The sequence below is a fragment of the Myotis brandtii genome, unplaced genomic scaffold, assembly GCF_000412655.1.
Source record: "Myotis brandtii unplaced genomic scaffold, ASM41265v1 scaffold32, whole genome shotgun sequence".
NCBI classification, from domain to species: domain Eukaryota; kingdom Metazoa; phylum Chordata; class Mammalia; order Chiroptera; family Vespertilionidae; genus Myotis; species Myotis brandtii.
Window position 1 is genome coordinate 909,094 of NW_005362269.1, and position 21,153 is coordinate 930,246.

Sequence of the window (21,153 nt, forward strand, 5' to 3'; positions counted from 1 at the left end):
GCACCTGGCACGCGCGGTGAGTCTGCCTGGCAAGCACGGGCCCGGGAGGGGTGCGGGCGAACAGCTGCTGTCAGATCTGAAAAGGGTGGTGGGGGAGCGCGGGAGCTACGACGCCCAGTCCCAGGTGGCTGTGAAGTTAGCTTTGTGTCTTGAGCCTTAGGTAACGCGAGCCACCTGATCCATGCGACCCAACCGAGTCACTTTCCAGGTGGCAAACTGAGGCCCTAGAGAGGGAAGCTGGTCTAGAAAAGACTCATCATTCCTTGTTTCTGTTGATCCCTGCCTACTTCAGTAGGATATGGGCCGACTTTTAGTAAGAACCCATGGAATAATACAGACAATGCTAAGGAATCCTTGCCAAGGGAAGTATAATTATAAATAGACCGTCAAGGCCAGGGGACAAGCGAACGGGAAATCTGATGTTCACTGGGTGAGTTGCCTTGGCCAAGGGCCCTCAGAAAAATAGTGCCAGCGCTGGGACTGGAAGCCAGAACGCCGGGCACTGCGGCCGTGCTCCCTGCCCAGGGAGCCCTGGACCTTAGAGGGGAATGGAGAAGTGAGCCTGCCCAGGCAATGGTTTTTAACCTTGGGATCGCTGACCCCTTAGAAATCGGGGTGCCCTCTCCACAGAGGGACTCACACATAACTTTGCACACAATTTCAGATTTGACATGAAGCGTTCCTGCTGTCAGGAATAGCTAAAGGCTGTCACTCAGCTGCCCAGTTTCAGAACAGTTTCTCTTCTCCTTTAAGGGGAAGCAGCTGGTTACAGAGTATCTGCTGTGAGCCCAGACAGCGTCCTGGTGTCACCAGCTGTGTAATCTAGGACATATAGTTTATCCTCTCCAAGGCCCAGTTTTCTTTGTAAAATGGAGATAAGATTGTCCGCTTTATACTTCCAGCTACCGACAGACTTAAGAATGAATGCAGAGTACTGAGCTCGTAGTAAGTGCCCATAGCCCCGTGAATCACAGCTGTGCCATTTGGAAAGGGTGATGACCTGGAGAAAATTGGTCTGTATCCAAAATAAAATAAACTTTAAAACGTTATAAACCTGCGAACATAAAGTCAACCTTGTTATGACTTACAAATGGCAGCACATACGTTGGTGGTAGTAATCTAAATGAGAGTGCACTTATTTAGGATAATGCAGTAGACTTAATATTTGACCCAAGGTCACATGCTGAAAGTAGAAACTACCAGACATTAAAAAGAAAGAGAGGAAGCAAAAGAAAAGAAAACAAAACAAACAGAAAACCCATGAAACTACCAGACATTCTAACAAGGACTGTTTATTGGGCCTCGCTTCCCTCTGTGAATGGGTCAGCACTTATAGTTATTAAATGAGAGGAAAGAGGAGAACATAGGTGGGAACCTGGGTAATATCCAGTCTTGCCCGGCAATGGATGTTCAGCGGAGTTCCTGCCAGGGTACAGGAGTTGCTGGCATTTGGCTCACATCCCTTTTGGGTCAGCTGCTTGCTATGGAAAACAGTGCTTTGGTTGATTCCCTTCTAGATCAAATAAATGGCTTTTTATTTAACTAATGGGAGGGGGGTGTCTGTGGATGCTGCAACTGAAGCAAAATGGCATTTGTTGACCATGATTTTCCCAAGTCTATAGCTTGTTTATTGACAAGCTTAAGAATTTAAAAATCTGTGGATCCAAAATTGTGGGGACAGGGCCTGGGCAGGCCTATCTATAAAAAGAACTGCTTTTACTAAATACAGTGCTGTTTCTTTTCTCTACCATTTTAGGCCTTATAATTATAGCCAGGGAAAGCTGGCTTAGGGCAAATAGCTAGGGACAAGAATGTGCATGCCTAATAAGTGCTCCTGGTGATTCCTGTACACCTTTGGTTACATGTGTTGGGCAGTGGGGATTAGTAGTGGGGTACTATTAATTCTTTTAAATTTCTGTATTCTTTGTCTAGTTATGTAATGAGTGAGAGCCTCTTCTGTAATTTCAACTAACAAATAAGCAAACCACCGATGATGTCCAGTGAAGATGTATGGGTAGCAAATAAGTACTTGAAAAGATGCTCAAGATCATGAATCATTGGGGAAACACACACTAAATTTATAATGAGATATCACTTCATACCTATTAGGTATGGCTAAAATTAAAAAGACTGACTACACCAAATGTTAATGAGGTTGTGAAAGAACTGGAACTCATACACTGTTGGTGGGAATGTAAAAAGGCACCACCACTTTAAAAAGTTTTATATTTTCTCCTTGGTTGGTGTGGCTCAGTTGGTTGGAGTGTCATCTTAGGTTGCGGGTTTGATCCCCAGTCGGGGTACATGGGGGGGCAACTGATTGATGTTTCTTTCTCACATTGATGTTTCTCTCTCTTCCTCTGCTTTCCTCTCTCTCTCAAATCAATAAAAACATATCCTCAGGTGAGGTATAAAAAAAAGTTTTACATTTTCTTAAAAAGTTAAATATGCACCTATCATGTGACACAGACATTCCATTCCTAGGTCCAGCTTTATTGTAATAGAGAAATGGGAAACGACCAGTGGATAAACAAACTGGTATATCCATATAACGAATACTGCTCAGCAGTAAAAAGTAATGAACTATTGATACATCCTACAACATGGATGAGGATGAACCTCAAAATAATTTTTTTGAAAGAAGCCAGGCCAAAAAAATAAAAGAGTATATGCTGTACAATTCCATTTATATAAAATTGACTTCAAACTTTTGGTGGCTTTCAAGAGTTATGTGTATGATCATATTAGTCTAACTCCACTTGTAATAGTGTCATTGGCAATTTGATCATTATTCTGCCAAATGTTTATCCATTTTGTTCATTTATTAATTCAACTAGTTTAGCACCTACTATGTGCTAAAGCTATAGTAGACACTAGGTAATGTGTTGATGAATAAAAGAGACATGATCCCTGGCCTTGTGACCTTACATTCTACTGAATGAACCAGTAAAACAAGTAAAATAAGAAAAGTAACTATTGATGGAAAGGAGTGGTTCTTTGGAAGGGGGATGGGAGTCAAGGAGGACTTGTCTGGGTTTCCAGCAGAGAAGTAAAGCAAGCAGTTCCATGTTTTTGAATGACCACTCCACTCTTGGGCTGTGCATTCCGTCAGGAGAAAGGTGATAGAGGTTTAGACTCAGGTGGTCTTAGAGATGGAAAGCACTAAGGGATATCCTTAATAAGACAGGGCAGATCCCAGAGGTTGATACTGATCAATGCTCTTTGAATTTGGTAGTTTTATCCACTAGTCCACATTACTGTCCTACTGCCTCTCCCACCTTCAGCCTTCTTTTCCTTATTCCTTATTCATAAGGATGCCAGGAGAAACTGACGTCAACACCTTGCTGGTCCAGTTACACTAGCTTACAGCATTCCTTTGATCTACTGATCTAGTTAACTTGAAGTAAAGAAATCAGGATAGCTTAGCATGACCTGTTTTTGTTGTTGTTGTTATCCGCTATGCTGGCTTCAAGGGCTCTGTTTCCTTTTCCAAAGGTTGACAGACCATCTGTTTTAATCAGGTGACCAAAACCCAACTCAGCATGGATTACATCAAAGCAGGGTGGGGGATGAAAATATAAAAAAAAGTCCAAAGGGAATCAGATTTCATCATGGCTGGACTGAGTAATGCCATCAGGGCTCAGTCTCATGGTCCCTCTATCTCTCAGCTCCATTTCTTTGGTGTCAGCTGTGTTCTCAGTCAGGCTCTGGTGTGTCGTTTTTATTATTATCATCATAATTACCTGTTCTCACCATCTGCTTCAACATGATCAGTCAAGTGTCCTTAAACAGCTTCTTCATTCATCTGATCCATGGTAATGTAATGGTTTCCAATCTATATATAAAAAAACCCAGTGACTGGAATGCCAGAAAACCAGAATGACCAGAACGACTGGTTGCTATGATGCCCACTGCAGAGGGCCAACCTCCCGTGGCTCCTCCCCCAAGCTGGCCCAGCTCCCAATTGCCCCCCCCCCCCACAACCCTGATCGGGGGCAGGGCTGGCCAGCCAACCACCTGCGGCCCCTCCCCCCAACTAGCCCAGCCCCAATTGGCCACCATCGGGGCAGGCTGGCTGGACCCCACCTGTGCATAAATTTGTGCAACGGGCCTCTAGTTTAACAATAATAGCAAAAGCAACAGTTACTATTATTGAGAGCTTACAATGTCCTGGGCACTCTGTTAGATGCTTTACATGTATTATCTAATTATAAGATATGTTATATAATTATCCCAGGAAAGCCAGCCAATTGATTGCAGAATCCGAATTTGAAATCAGGGTTTCAGGCTCCTGGATCTGGGCTCCAAACCTTCACAGTGCCTCCTACAGTCACTCTTTAGGGCCAAGAGGGAAGCAGCACCATCAAATGTGTGCCCATTTCTTACTTTTTCAGAACATGAATTCTAAAATGTAGTTGGCAGTCCTAGTAGTGGCAGAACTTTGGAAGTTCTTATAATTTTCTATATTCTAGCTCCTGAGTTATGAGAGTTCTGGAAGCTCTTTGTGGAGGACTCTGCCCTCTGACTAGGGTTTATATCTTTATAAACCAGTCTCATTAACCAGAATCCCCATGTGGCCACTCTTGTTTCTATAGGTGTTTCTTCCCTTTATTCTTCAACAGGGTCATTGGCTATCATGATGCTTGAACTTTATTTTTGACAGCCTTCCCTAATCCCTAGAGTCTCAACCCGGGGGGAGGGGGGGGGAAGGTACTTCCTTTATTCCCTCTTAAATGTTTAAATTGACCTACCTCTAAAACTTGAGATAGGAGGATGGATATTCAACTTTCTTTGCCATGACATTTTACTTTCTAAAAGAACTTCAAGATGATGGTTTCACTTCTCCATGTAGATCCTCTTACTTTCATTTCTCCAGTTCTTCCCACTGGTTAGAACTGGGTTAGGAGTATTACTTTCCCATTACTTCCTTTGTCTTGAAGGGATGAAATAATCAGGATGTCCATTCTATTTATTTGGTTCCTCTTCTTTCAGAGGAGTGAAACATGGAACAAATAGCCAGATATTTTAAATGGTTACACCTTTAAGGATTTATTGTAAAGTCATTTTTTTCTTGATCTTTGTATCCTCAGAATCTACGACAGGGGTGGGCAACCCCTGGCACGAGTGCCAAACATGGCATGCCAGTAACTTTTGCTGGCACGCGAAACCCTCTCTTATAATCTTCCATTTACAATTTTTTTTCTTAATATCAACATTTTTATTTTTCAGATAAATTCAGTGTAGGTGCATCTTAGGTAAATAAATAATTTTACATAACAAGTTATCTTAAAGACCATAGACATGGATTGATGAGAGAGGGGAAGAGCAATTTCAATAGTGTTAAAAATGAACTATTGAGGACTTGGAATGCCATTCCAGAAAATTTTTTCTGTTTAAAAAACTTTGCAACAGCGTTACTCTCCATGTTTCCATCCACATACACTTGTGAATCTTTGTTCTCAGTGATGAATTTTGTTAAGTCTCGTAATAGGAGTAGCCTGACGGATGAAAGTAGTAGCTCGTGCATATCTCTGAAGGTCACGAAATATAAACCTGATGTAAAATCTCTGTCATCAGTGATGCAGCAGCAAAAGTCCCACTGATAATATCAAACGGAGTCATAAAGTTTTCTGTCGGACTATCAGTGTATATGTATACATTAAAAAATAAATGTATTTTTCATCATCATATACTGTGTTTTTGTCACTCGAATGAATTTTATTATTTCTTCAAGTTTCTTCACTTACGTACACCTTAAGAGATATCAAGTAGGCGTAACATGTTCTCAAACAATTAGGGTTGGCACGCAGCAGAATTTTGAGTCAGAGATTTTGCTGGTTTTGGCACGCACTCACAAAAAGGTTGCCCACCTCTGATCTAAGAGAATGCTTGGCATCAAGTAGCTGCTCCAAATATTTGTTGTGAATGCCCAAATTCTTCTGTGCCAGTGTGGACAGAGGAGAAGCAAGAGGAGGAGGGATTTAATTGTTTTATCCTGTCTTAGAGTCAATAGCAGTTGCTGCCAGACTGATTTTAGTTCCTGTTCGGCTCTCACAGGGCATCAAGGAGATCTCAGGATGGCGCAGGGACTGGACTGTAGGGAAAGACACGTTTCCCTGAGTGTGTTCTCCAAGGCAAGCCTCCTTACCAGGCCACCAGGAAAACGAACAAGGGCACCCAGCCTGCTCTCCTGGGCTTTTAAGCTGCATTTGTCCTGAGAATGTTGCAAAGATAGTGGATCACTTAAGCTATATATGGTTCTGTTTATTTTTAACTTCTTTTGAAACAGTTTTAGATCGACAGGAAGTTGTAAGGCTGGTACAGTGAGATTCTGTGTACTCTTCAGCAGCTTCCTCCAATGGTTACAACTTAAATATAGCACAATATCAAAACCAGGAAATTGGTATTGGTGTACTATATGGGTATGATAGTTCTATGACATTTTATCACGTGTGTAGATTTGTGTAACCATCACCTCAGTTAAGAGAATAGATCTGCTCTATCATCACAAAGTCCACTCTGGTGCTGTTTTTTTAATAGAATAGTTACCTGCCCTTCACCCTCACCCCTAACCAGATGGCCACTAAGCTGTTCTCAGTCTCTATAATTTTGTATATTATATGTATGGAGTCACACAATATGTAGCCGTTTCAGACTGGTTTGTTTCAGGCAGCATGATACCCTCAAGAGCCACCCACATTGTTGCTGTGTATCAATAGTTCACTTTACTTCTGGGTATTCAGTGATATTGGATATATCACATTAAAAAAAAAAACACCATTCACCTATTACATTTATCTATAAAAACATTTTGTTGTTTCTAGTTCTTGGCCACACCGCCAGGGTGGCTGTACCATTTTACATGCCCACCAACAATGTATGAGAGAGCCAGTTTCTCCGTATCCTTGCCAGCAGAGAATAATTTTTTGGTAACAGCTTTATTGCAATATAATTCACATCCTATAATTCACCCATTTAAAGTGCACAAATCAGTGGTTATTAGTATAGACACTGAGTTGTGCACCATCACCACAACAGATTTAGAACATTTTTATCATCCCCAAAAGAAACCCCATACCCAGTAGCCACCATGCCTTAAGCCCCTATCCCTTCTGCCTGGAAACCACTGATCTACTTTCTGTGTTTTTAAAAACGAATACAACATTTCTAGAAAATGTCTGGACTAGGCAAGTCTATAAAACAGAGCTGCTATGGAGAGCTTTTGCCAGACCTGCTTGATGGTCTAGCTTGCAATTAACCTAACTACAAATTAATGCTATTTTTAATATTTAGAAGTTCCCTATAAAGTATTATGTATGCTTTTTGTTTATTTAGCACCAGTTATGAATAGTGGGATCTGAGTAGTTCTCCTGAAATCCTATTGGGATCTTTCTAGAGAAGCTGGGCATGGGGTGGTGAATGCCAGTGATTCAGGCCAGGGACAGGTCAGCAGACCACAGGCAGTGTTCAGGAGCTGGAATAGATCTGTGCAGCAGACAGATGTGTTCCCGGACCTTTCTAGGCCCTTTGCCTTCTGAACAACCTCGCTGTCCCCAAACACTCACTTTACATATTTTCTGATCCATGGGTCAGTGTTTATGGCACAGGACAGAAACTTCTGCTACTAATGCATCCAAAAAGACCATTTATGTATGCAAATATGTAGTATCACGAGGCACAGAGGAGGACACAAGATGAATTGGTGCTCATCTTGTCTCTCAGAGCTTAGTGTCTAGCCAGGAAGATGAGGCGTAGCCTTAAATAACCCAAGTACAAGGCTGAATGGGATGCATGCCACTTTAAATATTAGGGAATATTTTAACTATCAGGAAAAGAACAAAGAACAATAAACAAATGCCTATGGTCTCCCCACCTAGTTTTGTTTAATTTTAACATTTTTGCCATATTTACTTTAGTTTTTAAAAAACTAATAAAACATCTTAGATGCTCAGCAATAAAAAGGAACTATTGATACACCCAACAACTGATTTAATAAAGTCAGTCCCAAAGGCTCCATACTGTGTGGTTCATATATACATACTGTATGATTACGTACATTCTTGAAATGCAGAAATGAAGAATAGATTCCTGATTGCCAGGGGTAAAGGGTGGCGTGGGGCTGGAGCCAAGGGTGAAAGGCAACATTAAAGATCTTTGTGATGGAACTGTACTGTATTTTGACCATCAATGTCAATCTTCTGGTTGTGATATTGTCTTTTTAAAATAGTGTGTTATTTTTCAAGTACAATTGACATATAATATTATATTAGCTTCATGTATACAATAGTGATTAGACATTTATATACCTTCTGAAGTGATCACTCTGATAAGTCTAATACCCATCTGACTCCATACCCAAGTACAAGGCTGAATGGGATGCATGCCACTTTAAATATTAGGGAATATTTTAACTATCAAGAAAAGAACAAAGAACAATAAACAAATGCCTATGGTCTTCCCACCTAGCTTTGTTTACTTTTAACATTTTTGCCATATTTACTTTAGTTTTAAAAAAACAAATAAAACATCTTAGATGCTCAGCCATAAAAAAGAACTATTGATACACCCAACAACTTACATGAATCTCCAGGGAATTGTGCTGATTTAATAAAGTCAGTCCCAAAGGCTCCATACTGAGTGGTTCATATATACGTACTGTATGATTATGTACATTCTTGAAATGCAGAAATGGAGAGCAGATTCCTGATTGCCAGGGGTGAAGGGTGGCGTGGGGCTGGAGCCAAGGGTGAAAGGCAACATTAAGGATCTTTGTGATGGAACTGTACTATATTTTGACCATCAATGTCAATCTTCTGGTTGTGATATTGTTTTTTTTAAATAGTGTGTTATTTTTCAAGTACAATTGACATATTATATTAGCTTCATGTATACAATAGTGATTAGACATTTATATACCTTCTGAAGTGATCACTCTGATAAGTCTAATACCCATCTGACTCCATACATAGTTAGGACGATATTATTGACTATATCCTATAGCTGTACTTTACACCCCTGTGACTGTTTTCATAACTGGCAATTTGCATAGCTTAATCTCTTATTTTCAGCCAGATCTCTAGCCCCCTTCCCATCTGGCAACTTTCAAAATGTCCTCTGTGTCTTTGTCTGTTTATTTATGCATTTATTTTCTACATAAAAATGAAATCATATGGCATTTGTCTTTTTCTGTCTGATTTCTTCCACTTAACATAATACCCTCTAGTCTAGATCCATTCATGTTGTCGCAAATGGCGAGATTTCATTCTTTTCTATGGCTGAGTAATATTTTATTGTGTGTATGTACCACATCTATCAATGGACACTTGGGTGGCTTCCATATCTTGGCTATTGTAAATAATGCTGCAATGCACATAGGGATGCATATGTCTTTTCAAATCAGTGTTTTGGGTTTCTTCAGATAAATACCCAGAAGTAGAAATGCTGGGTCCTTCTTTGTCTCTTGTTATATAGCCTTTGTTTTAAAGTCTATTTTGTCTGATACAGGTATTGCTACCCCTGACAGTGTGTGCATTTTCAACTTTTATGGATAGTCCAATTTGCTCTTTAGAGTAGTTATAATAATTTACACTATCACCTCAGTACATGAGACTTCTCACCACTGTCAGGCCAAGGAGTTCCACTCCTAGATATAGCTTGCCTTCAAGAAACTTCTCCAGAGTTAAACAATCTTTGTTTTAAAGTCTATTTTGTCCAATACAGGTATTGCTACCCCTGACAGTGTGTGCATTTTATGGATAGTGCCAATTTGCTCTTTAGAGTAGTGTAACAATTTACACTATCATCTCAGTATATGAGACTTCTCACCACTGTCAGGCCAAGGAGTTCTACTCCTATATAATAGCTTGCCTTCAAGAAACTTCTCCAGAGTTAAACAAAGAAGATACAAGAAATGGTAGCAATGTTGATAATGACAGAAAATTAGAAACAACTTTAATGTCCCCAGGGGAGTGGATAAATAACTTGTGGTATAGCCATGTAATGGAATTCTGAACAATAGTGAAAATGAATTCATGAATACTGTATTCATGTATCAACATGGATATACTCATAAACATTGCAAAGAGAGAAAAAACAAAAACCAAGTCCCAGAGGGGTACATAGAGTATGATACTATTTTTTGAAGTTTTAAATATGCAAAACAATGCTACTTATTGTTTAGTGATATATATGTGCAGCACAGGCATTAATTTTTTTGTAAAAATTCAGGATAGTAGTAACTTCTGGAAAAAGTGACAGAGGAATGGGATTAGGGAGAGTATCAAAGGGGATTTAGTGGTATCTGAGGCTTTTTAAAATTTTAATTTGGGGATACTTATAGACACATATGTTGATGCAAGAAATAATACAGAGGTTCCATGTACCCTTCAACCAATTTTTCCATCTACAGTCTCACCAACATTTTATTTTTATATTTTGCCAATCTGATGGGAGTGAAATAGTATCTTGTTGTGGTTTTAATTATTTATATTTGTCTAGTTATTAGTGAATTGAGTATATTTTCAGCTGTGTATTAGCCATTTAAATTTTTTCTTTTGTGTATTACCTGTTCTTACCTGTATTAATCAGGGTTTAGTTGGAGAGAACACAAACCATTCTATTTTTAACCAGAAAGGGGTTTACCGGAGGGCATTATGTGTTTACCAAATTAGTGAGGAGCTGGAGGAGCAGGCCACAGAGTGGGCCTCTAGGAGTGAATCCCAGAGCAATATTACAGGAAGGGCCTGTGTGGGTGGGGGGATGGTTGTTGTTTGTTTTTTCAGATCCACCATTTCACCGGAGTCCTTGGGGACTCCAGTTCTGTGAAGGAGACTCTCTCCTGATCCTGCCTGGGCACCGCTGCCCGAGTCCCCGGTTCACTGAGCTCGGCAATGCCCTCTGCCCTGCCCACTCCAGCCGCTGGGACAGCTGCACAGCTCAGCTCTCCTGCTCTGGTTTTCAGTTCCCTCTGTTTGGGGGCCCTGCTGATTTCCTTTACTCTCTTAAGCCCTGCCATACAGTGATAAGGGAGCTTGTTATAGCTGGTCTAGCATTTTGATATTTTGTGGTAGGGAGGATTTTCAGGCCATCTTGTCGATTGCCATTTGTATTTTTTAAATTTTGAGATAAAGAAGGTACATCTGGCTGGGAAGATCAGGAAAGGCCTCAGAGAAGATGAGTGTTGGAGGATAGAGACAGAGGAGGGCGCCCAGCAGGTGCAAAAGCAGAGGCCAGAAGTGACCATGCAGGTATGGAGAAATGCATGTAACTTTTCGCTGGAGTGGTCCATGAAGGGGAAAATGAGGTTGGAGCAGGACCCTGAGCCACAGGGGGCATCTCACAGCAGGGACTACTGTAGTCACAAGCTTGCTTTCAGGAAATTTAAACTGGAACCATGTCCAGGATGAATGGGTGTGGGTGGCAGCAGGTGGGAGAGGGGTTTGGATTTAGGAAGTTGATCTTGGAGGCTGTGGAAATAGCTCAGATGACATGTAGTATGGCCTGAAAGGGGAAGACCGGGGTCAGAGAGAAGAGGGAACCACTGGGGGTATAGGTGGAGGAGAGAGAGAGAGAGAGAGAGACTGAGAGAGAGAGACTGACTCAGCTGAACCAGATACAGAAATCTGGGTCAAGAGCTGGGGCAAAAATAGAAGAAAAGCCAGACAAGCACATTGTCCTGGGCTATGAATTTAAAATGTCAACAATTTCCTGAGTTGTGTTCTACCTTTTAAGGTTGCTCAGATCCCACCCACAAATGCTAATACACGGTTCATCTTGACTCTGTATGCAGCTAAAGATGTTTTCTGGCTGCTGGGTGAATAGTTACCTTTGGATTAGAGACAGCATGTCCCAGTAGAGCTCTTGGCAATGAGTTGGCGTGTGCTTGTCTTCCCCAGAACCTGCTGGCATGGCCGATCGTGGGGCCGATGAGCCATCCTCCAGGACCAAGAGTCCGGATGGAGAAAGTCAGGTCTCTGAGGACAGGTGGTCGCTCCATCAGAGGCTGGCCATCAGGGAGCTCATTGACACCGAGGTCTCCTACTTGCACATGCTCCGGCTCTGCGCCTTGGACATCAGGAGCCGCCTGAAGCAGGTACCTGGGCGGAGCCACACACAGCCTGTCTTTCTAGGGGCAAAATGGGTCCTAGGTTCTCACATTGGCTCCTGGAACAGGCTTGATGGACGGAAAGTCATGGTGGATGTGAAGTCACCTGGATGTAAGCCCTGTACTTCCACTTATTGGCCATGTAACCTTCAGCCTGGAGCCTTAGTGTGTTCATCTGCTGAATGGGGCGAGGGGTAATCACCTCAGGAATTAAGTGAGCTGATGGATAAAATAGCCCTTTGTCAAGCTTAGAGCAGATCACTTAAACTGACCTACATTCTCATTGTCTCATTTGGGGGATGGTGGGAGGGAGAGGTTATTACTATGATAGCTTTCTATTTTAGTACTCATTTTTATGTCTTTTTTCTCCCTGATTGCAGAAATGATACAAGCTTTCTCTATAAAACTTCAAGAATTCCCTAACATGTAAGCTCCTTGAGAACAAAGACCATTTAGTTCAATATATCCCAGTTCTTTTTTAAAAATATTTTTATTGATTTCAGAGAAGGAAGGGAAAGGGAGAGATAGAAACATCAATGATGAGAGAGAATCATTGATTGGCTGCCTCCTGCACCCCCCTACTGGGGATAGAGCCCGCAATGAGGCATGTGCCCTTGACCAGAATCGAATCTGGGATCCTTCAGTCCGTAGGCCAACGCTCTATCCACTGAGCCAAACCAACTAGTGCAATATATCCCAGTTCTTGACATATATATAATGGGCTACAATTAGTGTTTCTTAAATGAATGAAATACTAAAGTAGGTAATGTAGAAGGTGAAAATTCTCTCATATTTTACTCTCCAGAAATTAAGATTTTTTTCTGTAGGCATTAAACAGAGAAGAATAGATTGTTACTTATTTTAACAAAAATAAGAACATACTCTAGGTATTTTTCTATAGTTCGTTTTTCCCACTTGGTCATGCATCCAGGGCATCTCATCTCTTTCTACATATCTATCTCCTGTGTATGTCCCTGCACATAAATACAGGATATCCCCCCAAAATGTACACACACTTTAATAGCTGAGAGCTCAACTTTTAAAATGAAATGTATTTTAATAAACACTGCCTTTATAATTATTCAAAGTGTGTATACACATTGTTGGGACACCCTATAGATATCCAGCATCCTTTTTTAAAAATTCTCACCTAAGGATATTTTTTCCACTGATTTTCAGAGAGTGGAAGGAGAGAGGAGGGGGAGAGAGAGAAACATCGATGTGAGAGAGAGACAGACATCGATTGGTTGCCTCTCTGCAGTTGCCTCCACTGGGAATTGAATCTGAGACCGTTTGGTCCGAGAGTCGATGCTCCAACTATTGAGCCAATTTGGCCAGGGCCCCGCATCCTTTTTAACGGTGGTATAGCCTAGTTAATAGGGCTGGAGTTCAGAATACATCTCAAGGTCACGATGGAAGGTGTCATGTATATCAGAGCTGGAAAGAAATCCAACTTTCCACCCTTTTATGACAGATGGGGAAACTGGGGGAAGAAAAATGATAGTTGGCAGCAGACTTAGGGTAAAACCCCAGCTTAGCTTTCCATTGTAGAATAATGGAAATAACCTAATTTATAAAATTTCAAAGTCCTTGCAAACATTCCACTAGGGCAATCTTCCCAAGAGTGATGGGCTCCCGGGGGCGTGAGTGTTCTGGACTGTTCCCCAAAGTCTACAAATCAAGTCACGCCACTGACCTCCCAGCAACCTCCCACGGCTTCTTTGTTCCTCCCAGCTGCCACAGGGAGATCTGGATGTCTTGTTCTCAAACATCGATGACATCATCAAGGTGAACAGCAGATTTCTTCAGGATCTGCAGGGGACAGACGCCATGGAAGAGAAACAAGTGCAGCTAATTGGTAAGCAAAAGACAGGGCAGCTGTCAGCCTTAGATTCCTGTGGAGTTGTCCTCAGCGTGGGGTCATTACTGAACTGTGTCCAGAGTTCCAGGGAAATGCAGCTCAATGGGAGTCTGGGTTTGGGACCCTTGGAACCTAGCATGTCAGAGCTGGCAGGACCCTCCAATAATATCTAGTCCAACCCACCACTTTACAAAATGGAGAGTACAAGTACTTAACATGTAGTAGCCCTTTTCATTCTCATGACACCATTACTTATTGATGATTATTATCCCTATTTTACTAAAGAAAAACCCAAGGCTCGAAGAGGTTAAGTAACTTTCCCGGGGCCACACAGCTTGACCAGGGAGAGTGAGGATTTGAACCCAGCTCTTTTGGACTCTAGAACCCTAGCTCTTGACCATCCTGCCTCCCTTACTCTTCTTTTTCACTAATCCCAGCTACAGGTCGAGTACCCTTTGACACTGGGAGTAACTTCTTTGTTGCTGTTACTCCTTTACAATCTGTAACTGGAGAAAGACAAGAGGAGAGGAAATAAGTCTTTACTTTGGTGTCCTGGGCATTCCTGCTACTTTGGACAGTCCTGCTCTCTGAGAGTTTGTCTTCCTCTGCCCCTCAGTTACTGGCATGCCCCTGTCCCTGGCCATGCTGATAGGATACCGTTCCTTTGGCATCAGTCACATTCCTGTGGAAGCATCCACGTTGGGGAGAATGTGGGAGCTCCCTAGGTCTCATGGCTACACCCAAGTTGTCTCTTAGTGGAGATCTCTGGTGAAAAGGCTTCCTGGGAGCCTTCCCTAGATAGATCTCCCACCACTCTCCAAGGCTTTTCCTGGCTTTGTCTTGATTCATGGCACTCATCACTACCTGGCATATGTACGATATTTACTTATTGGCTGTCTTCTTCTAGAACAGCGGTTCTCAACCTGTGGGTCACGACCCCTTTGGGGGTCGAACGACCCTTTCACAGGGGTCGCCTAAGACCATCGGAAAACACATATATAATTACATATTGTTTTTGTGATTAATCACTATGCTTTAATTATGTTCAATTTGTAACAATGAAAATACATCCTGCATATCAGATATTTACATTCTGTCTTCTTCTAGAACAGCGGTTCTCAACCTATGGATCACGACCCCTTTGGGGGTCGAACGACCCTTTCACAGGGGTCGCCTAAGACCATCGGAAAACACATATATAATTACATATTGTTTTTGTGATTAATCACTATGCTTTAATTATGTTCAATTTGTAACAATGAAAATACATCCTGCATATCAGATATTTACATTACAATTCATAACAGTAGCAAAATTACAGTTATGAAGTAGCAACGAAAGTAATTTTATGGTTGGGGGTCACCACAACATGAGGAACTGTATTAAAGGGTCGTGGCATTAGGAAGGTTGAGAACCACTGATCTAGAATATAAGCCCCATGAGGCAGGGGTTTTGTTTCATTCACAGAGCTTAGAATAGTTCTGGGCATATAGTCAATAAATAAGCAGTTGGTAAATATTTGGTGAATGAAATTTGTGTAAAATGCTTTACATGCATTATTTCATTTAATCCTCATTTAAAAAAAACACTTGGAGTTGAGTACTATTTTTAAATTTAAAAAAATTCATTGATTTTAGAGAGAGGGTGTGTGTGGGGAGAGAAAGAAAGGGAGAGAGTGAGAGCGAGTGAGAGCGAGAGCGAGAGAGAGAGAAAGAGAAAATGAGAGAGAGAGGGAGAGAGAGAAACAGTGATTTTCCACTCCACTTATTCATGCATTCATTGGTTGATTCCTACATGTGCCCTGACCGGGGATGGAACCCACAACCTTGGCGTATTAGGACGAGCTCTAACCAACTGAGTTACCCAGACAGGGCATGAGTACTATTTCTATTCCAATCTATAGATGGGAAAATGGAGGCTTGCCCCAGTTTGCACAACTGGAAAGGGTTGACTGGAAATCTGGCCCTAGTTCTCCCTGAGCCTGAAACCCATCCATGCCTGTCACTTCCTGGGCTGTGCTATAGCATGTTTGTGCTGCATAGCATGCTTACTGGGTTAGTGGTTGTACTTGGCACACACAGTCACTGTAAAGACATAACATGAACACATTTTGTCAACTGTAAAGCACTGTACAAATATGAGCCTTATCAATACTATTGCTCTAATTATAGCTATCATTTATTAAGTACTCATAGTGCATTAGCCTGAGCTCTACATCATTCTGTCACCCAGTCCTTCTGGCAAAATGATGGGAGTAAAATGAAACAAATGGAAACTCAGGAAGATGAGGTAACTTGCCCAAGGCGAGAAAGTGGATTAAGCTGGCAGTTGTCTTCCTCACTACCTCCCTGTCCCAAGCAAGGGGCCATACAGACATGCCTTTGTGAACTCCTTGTTGCTTTTCCACTGTCAGGTAACTTATTCCTGGAATTCCAAGAGGAATTGGAGCGAGTCTATAAGGTCTACTGTGCCAACTATGACCAGGCCTTGCTGCTGGTGGAGTCGTACCGAAGGGAGCCAGAGCTGCAGCGGGAGATCCAGGCCATCATTGAGGCAGTGGTGTGAGTAGAATGACCAGTGAGAATTTGCTCCTGGTGCATGGACCCCAAGGTCAGGGACCGTTGAGGTCTCACCTCCATTTGGTGCTGCTCACACAGCTTCAGGAGTGTTGCAGCAAGGGCTATGCTAGGCGATGCTACAGAAACAAACAACTCCCAATTCTCAGTGGCTTCAGACCACAAAGGTTTATACCTTCCTTTTCATCCTTGCAGGGTGACTTGGGGCTCTTTGCACTATCCTCACTCTGGGATCCAAGCTGACAGTAGCCAATGGTCAGAATTTTGTCACTAATTGTGGCAAGATATCCATCACTTCTCATAATTCATGGGCCAGAACTATTCCCATGGCTTCATCCAACTACCAGGAGGCCAGGATGTGCTATCCTGCACACGTGTCTAGGAGTGGAGAAGCAGAGACATTTGGTAAACAGCTTTGATGACTAGCATAGGAAGGGCAGTGAGGTTGGGGGAACCACATGCTGTCAGCAACAGTGTTAGGAGGCAGGTGTGTAACACCTGGGGAGGCCTCTCTTCAGACGGCTGAAGTTCTGCCCCATGGAAAAGGCTCAGAACTGTCCCGGGTGGCATCACAGCCAGAGCTGGCACCAGTGGGTGGAAGCTCCAGGTAGAGATATGTAGAGAACACATTTTTAAATTGAAATTTTGAATGGGTAACATAGTTACATGGTTCAAAAATCTTTAAAACATCCAATTTTATACAGTAAAAATGATCTTCCCAACCTTGCTCCTTTATTTGCTCAATTACAACTCCAATCCCCAAGGTTAAGGTAACCACTTAAAAATTCTAATGGATCTTTGCATAATTCCTTTATGCATATATAAGCAAATGCATAGAGTTCTTTTCCAGGGCAGGTTTATGGTTTATTTAACCATTGTCCTGTTGGTAGATATTTGGGTTGTTACCAAATTTTCACTGTCATAAATGTAGTTGCTGAATAACTTCTACCTTGCTCACCTGAGTTGATATTTATGTGGGTAGATTACTAGAGTAGGACTGATGGAACAAAGGGTTTGTACATTTCACATACTGCCAAACTGCTATCCAAAGAGATATCACCAATTGATACTCCCACCAAGAGAGTCTGTTTCCTCCCATTCCCCTAGTTCTGGGTATTATCTTGTCATTTTTGTTGCCTATCTGAAAGGCTGCATACAAATTTTTCTTCCAATTACCTTAGAAAGGCCGTACAGGTAAGAGACTGCTGTTACTCTGCAGTGACGGGGTTACTTGATAATTGCGGAGAAGAGATCTGATCTTCTCTTTGAAGACCCCCTGCCGTCTGATTCGTGAGGTGACAGTTGTCCCCATGAGCAGTTGGCCCTTGCCTGTGGAAAGTAAGCCCAGAGGACAGATTTTGCCAAAATCTGGCAATTGCTTCCACCTCCCTTGCCCATGGCCAGCCAAGCAGTAGGAAACCTTTGGTGAGAGCAGATGGTCGGCGTAGGTGTGTCCTGAAGGTTTGATCCTAGCCCTGCCTGCCCACTCCCTGCAGGGGGTGGAGGGGTTCTCACCTGCTCTGCCTATTTTTAGCCTCATGGCTGATCTTTCCTGGCCATTTAGTCTGGAGCTTTTTCCTAAGGAAAAAGAGCAAGAGGCTAGGATCTCATAGAGAGGGGGGCCGGCGAGTGGTCATGAGCAGCACTTGTGAGTCTTCATGGAGGAGGCGTGCTTGAACGTTGAAGTTTGGAACCCTCTTGGGTTTCTCAAAAGCCAGGGCTGAGGGCTACGGGTCATGGTCAAGGAAGGACTGTTGGAGATAACCTAGATGTCCCAGTCATGAACCAGGGCTCTAGAAGGGACCTTGACACTATTAGTTCCTGTGCTTTATTTTTTACTTTTTTTGATGACAAATGTCAAACATATAGAAAGATAGAAGAATGGAATGAACACTCACACGCCCACTACCTGAAATGAATCATGTTAATCTTTTTGCTTCATCTATATTTATGCTAAACGATTTAAAGGAAGATACAGATGTTATGACTTTTTTCCTTACATACTAAATACTTCAAATGCATCTCTAAACATTAAGCTCCCATAATTTTAAAAGCTTTTCTGTTGTGAAGTAGCAGAACCATTTTATTAACTGAAATATCGTGTGGATGCCCAATATAGAGAGTTGTGCTTGGGACATATCCAAGTGAGATATTAAATAGGCCATGGGCGCCTGGAACTCCGGACAGAAGTAGAAAATGAAGATCTGCGTTTTGGATGTGTTTAAAGCCATAGGACTAAATGAAGTCAGTAAGAGAGTGGGTGAAGAGGAAGGAGAGGAGGCCCCAGAGCACCCAGCATTGGAGAGAGGCCAGCAGAATCGGCCAAGAGAGCGGTCTGTGGAGTAGGAGACAGACAGAGGGAGTCTCTGAGGCCAAATAAAGAGAAGTGTTTCGGTAAAGAGGGAGCGGTCTTCCGTGTTTGCTGTTGGGTGAATGAATAAGCTGAGGGCATAAAACTGATCACTGGGTTTGGTACAAATGGGGAACCAAGGTCCATAAAGGGGGTAAAATGAGAACTAGCAGCATCCATCTAACTTCTAGACCTCACACATTACAGATGAGGTAACTGAGAGCCACAGAAGGAGGTGACTTGCCTGAGATCACTCAGTGAGTTCAATGACAGGCCCCCTGATGCCCCCAAGGGTGGCCTTTTCCTACCTAATACCAGCCTTCTCCCTCAGGCCACAAGCTGGACCCTCGGGCCTCAGTTTCTTACTGGTCATCCCTCTGCAGAGGATTACCAAGTACCCACTGCTGCTGCAGAAAATTCTGGAGAACACACTTCCCGATGCCAGTGCCTATTCTGTCCTCCAGAGGGCTACCTCTGCCCTCCAGGACGTGAACACCAACATCAATGAGTACAAGAGGCGCAAGGAAGTGGGTAAGGACTTGGGTAATTTAGAGGATACATCAGTGAGCATACTTCCAGTTATAAAAAGCTCATATCAGATTGGCTTCACCAATGAAGGGGAGGTAGTAGCTCATGTAACCACAAGTCCAGAGGTAGGTGGCCTTTGGGTAGGGTTTGATCAGGTTGCTGGGTCAGTTTCCCTATAATTCTCTTGTCTCTGTTCTTTACTGTGTGTCACCTTCATGTTCAGATAGCCTCCCTCATAGTACTACATGGCTATTGCTATTCCAAGATACACATCTGCATACCACACCCCCCAAGATAAGACAGGGCCTTTTTCCTCTTAGCCATCAAAATTAAACTGGAGCTTCACTCTTATAGGACCCACTTGGGTCATGTGCTCACCCTGAACCAATCACTATGGTTAGGGGAATGCCATGAGCTGATCGGCTTAGTTCTTTGAACCAATCACTGTCACGAGGGGGATGAGATTATATGGATTGGTTTATAGCACTTAGCACCCACCCCTTGAACTAAAGTGGGAGCAGTTCCATCCAAACCACATGGCTGCTATACTGTGGAGGAGAAATGATGGCTGGGGGAGTGGGGGGCAGTGAGGAGGGCAGGGAGGCAAAGGGCTGTGTATATACCTCGGCAGGGAAGGGGGATAAGTGGGGATCCTGCCTCTCAGATTGTTAAAGCAGAAAGGTTTGGGGGGAAAAATAAAGCAATGTCCCAAGGAGAGAGAAACTCATTTGCACAACCGAGACAGTATAATAACGATAATTTAGCTAATGTTTATTGCTAAGAGCTAACTAGGACATGTTTTTCATTTACTATCTTGTTTGATCCTCTGAGGCTGGCACTGCTAGTCCTATTTCACAGTTGGGTAAACTGGAAGCGTTAGTCATTTGCTCCAGGTCACAGAGCTGATAAGGGACAGAGCCAGGTTTAAAACTCAGGCTTGGGGTCAGGCAATCAGTAGGAAGTTCTGAGCCCAGTTTGGCCCGGCTAACAGTGACTGAGGGACCTCAGGCAAATCACCTCTCACTTGGGTTCTTTAGAAAGTAGATCTGGACCTATCATCTTAGGTGATCCTCCCAGCAGTCCCACGAGCTGGCTGGCCTCATTTACAGATGAGGAAACTGCGACCTGAGGGGCGACTTATCCAAGTCAAGCAGGCTGTTCAGCCGGGGCTCACACCTCGGAGTGAGGGCTCAGCCCTGTGCCTGTGCTCCCTGACTCACCACCTCTCTCATGGGGGTGACCCTGACGTTGAGAAGAGGGCCCGGTCAGGTGCCTAGCCAGCTGTGCTGGATGCTGGCTCTCCTGGGTCAGCTTCTGTCTCCACGCCCTCCCTCTCTGTCGGTGCAGCTTCCAAGTACACCAAAGTGGAGCAGCTCACCCTCCGGGAGCGGCTGGCCCGCATCAACACGCACACCCTCTCCAAGAAGACCACCCGGCTGAGCCAGCTGCTGAAGCAGGAGGCGGGGCTCGTGTTGAGGGTGAGCATGGGCAGGGGGAAGGGTCACATCTCAAGGGACAAGCAAGACTGTGCAGGGGTGGGCCAGGGTGCTTAGACTGCCTTCGGAGATGAGGCTCAGGGAGGGAAGTGGTTCCCAGCAGTGATAGCGGGCACAGGCGGAGTTGGCATCCCACTTGATTCTGTGGAGCCTGGGGAGGGCTTTCTCCGCGGCACCTTGTACCACTTTCTCTCTGGGACCTCTTTACACAGATAGCAGAGCTAATCTCTGGGTCTGGG

At 43.2% G+C, this 21,153-nt stretch overlaps 1 protein-coding gene across 4 annotated transcripts in view; it reads left to right on the plus strand.

Moving 5' to 3' along the window:
• Positions 1-6: 6 nt before the first annotated feature.
• Positions 7-21,153, plus strand: part of ARHGEF37 (Rho guanine nucleotide exchange factor (GEF) 37) — a 35,551-nt gene continuing 14,404 nt past the window's right edge. The window contains exons 1-7 of one of the 4 annotated variants that reach the window (XM_014543079.1): positions 9,631-9,634; positions 10,697-10,701; positions 11,895-12,091; positions 13,838-13,961; positions 16,378-16,525; positions 19,222-19,421; positions 20,766-20,896. In XM_014543079.1, coding sequence (XP_014398565.1) covers positions 11,906-12,091; positions 13,838-13,961; positions 16,378-16,525; positions 19,222-19,421; positions 20,766-20,896 — 789 coding nt within the window. In that variant the 5' untranslated portion in view covers positions 9,631-9,634; positions 10,697-10,701; positions 11,895-11,905. Of the gene's footprint in view, positions 17-6,112; positions 6,125-9,630; positions 9,635-10,696; positions 10,702-11,133; positions 11,247-11,894; positions 12,092-13,837; positions 13,962-16,377; positions 16,526-19,221; positions 19,422-20,765; positions 20,897-21,153 lie in introns of those variants that run through there. The other 3 variants (XM_005870462.2, XM_014543081.1, XM_014543080.1) reach the window with 3 other exon arrangements.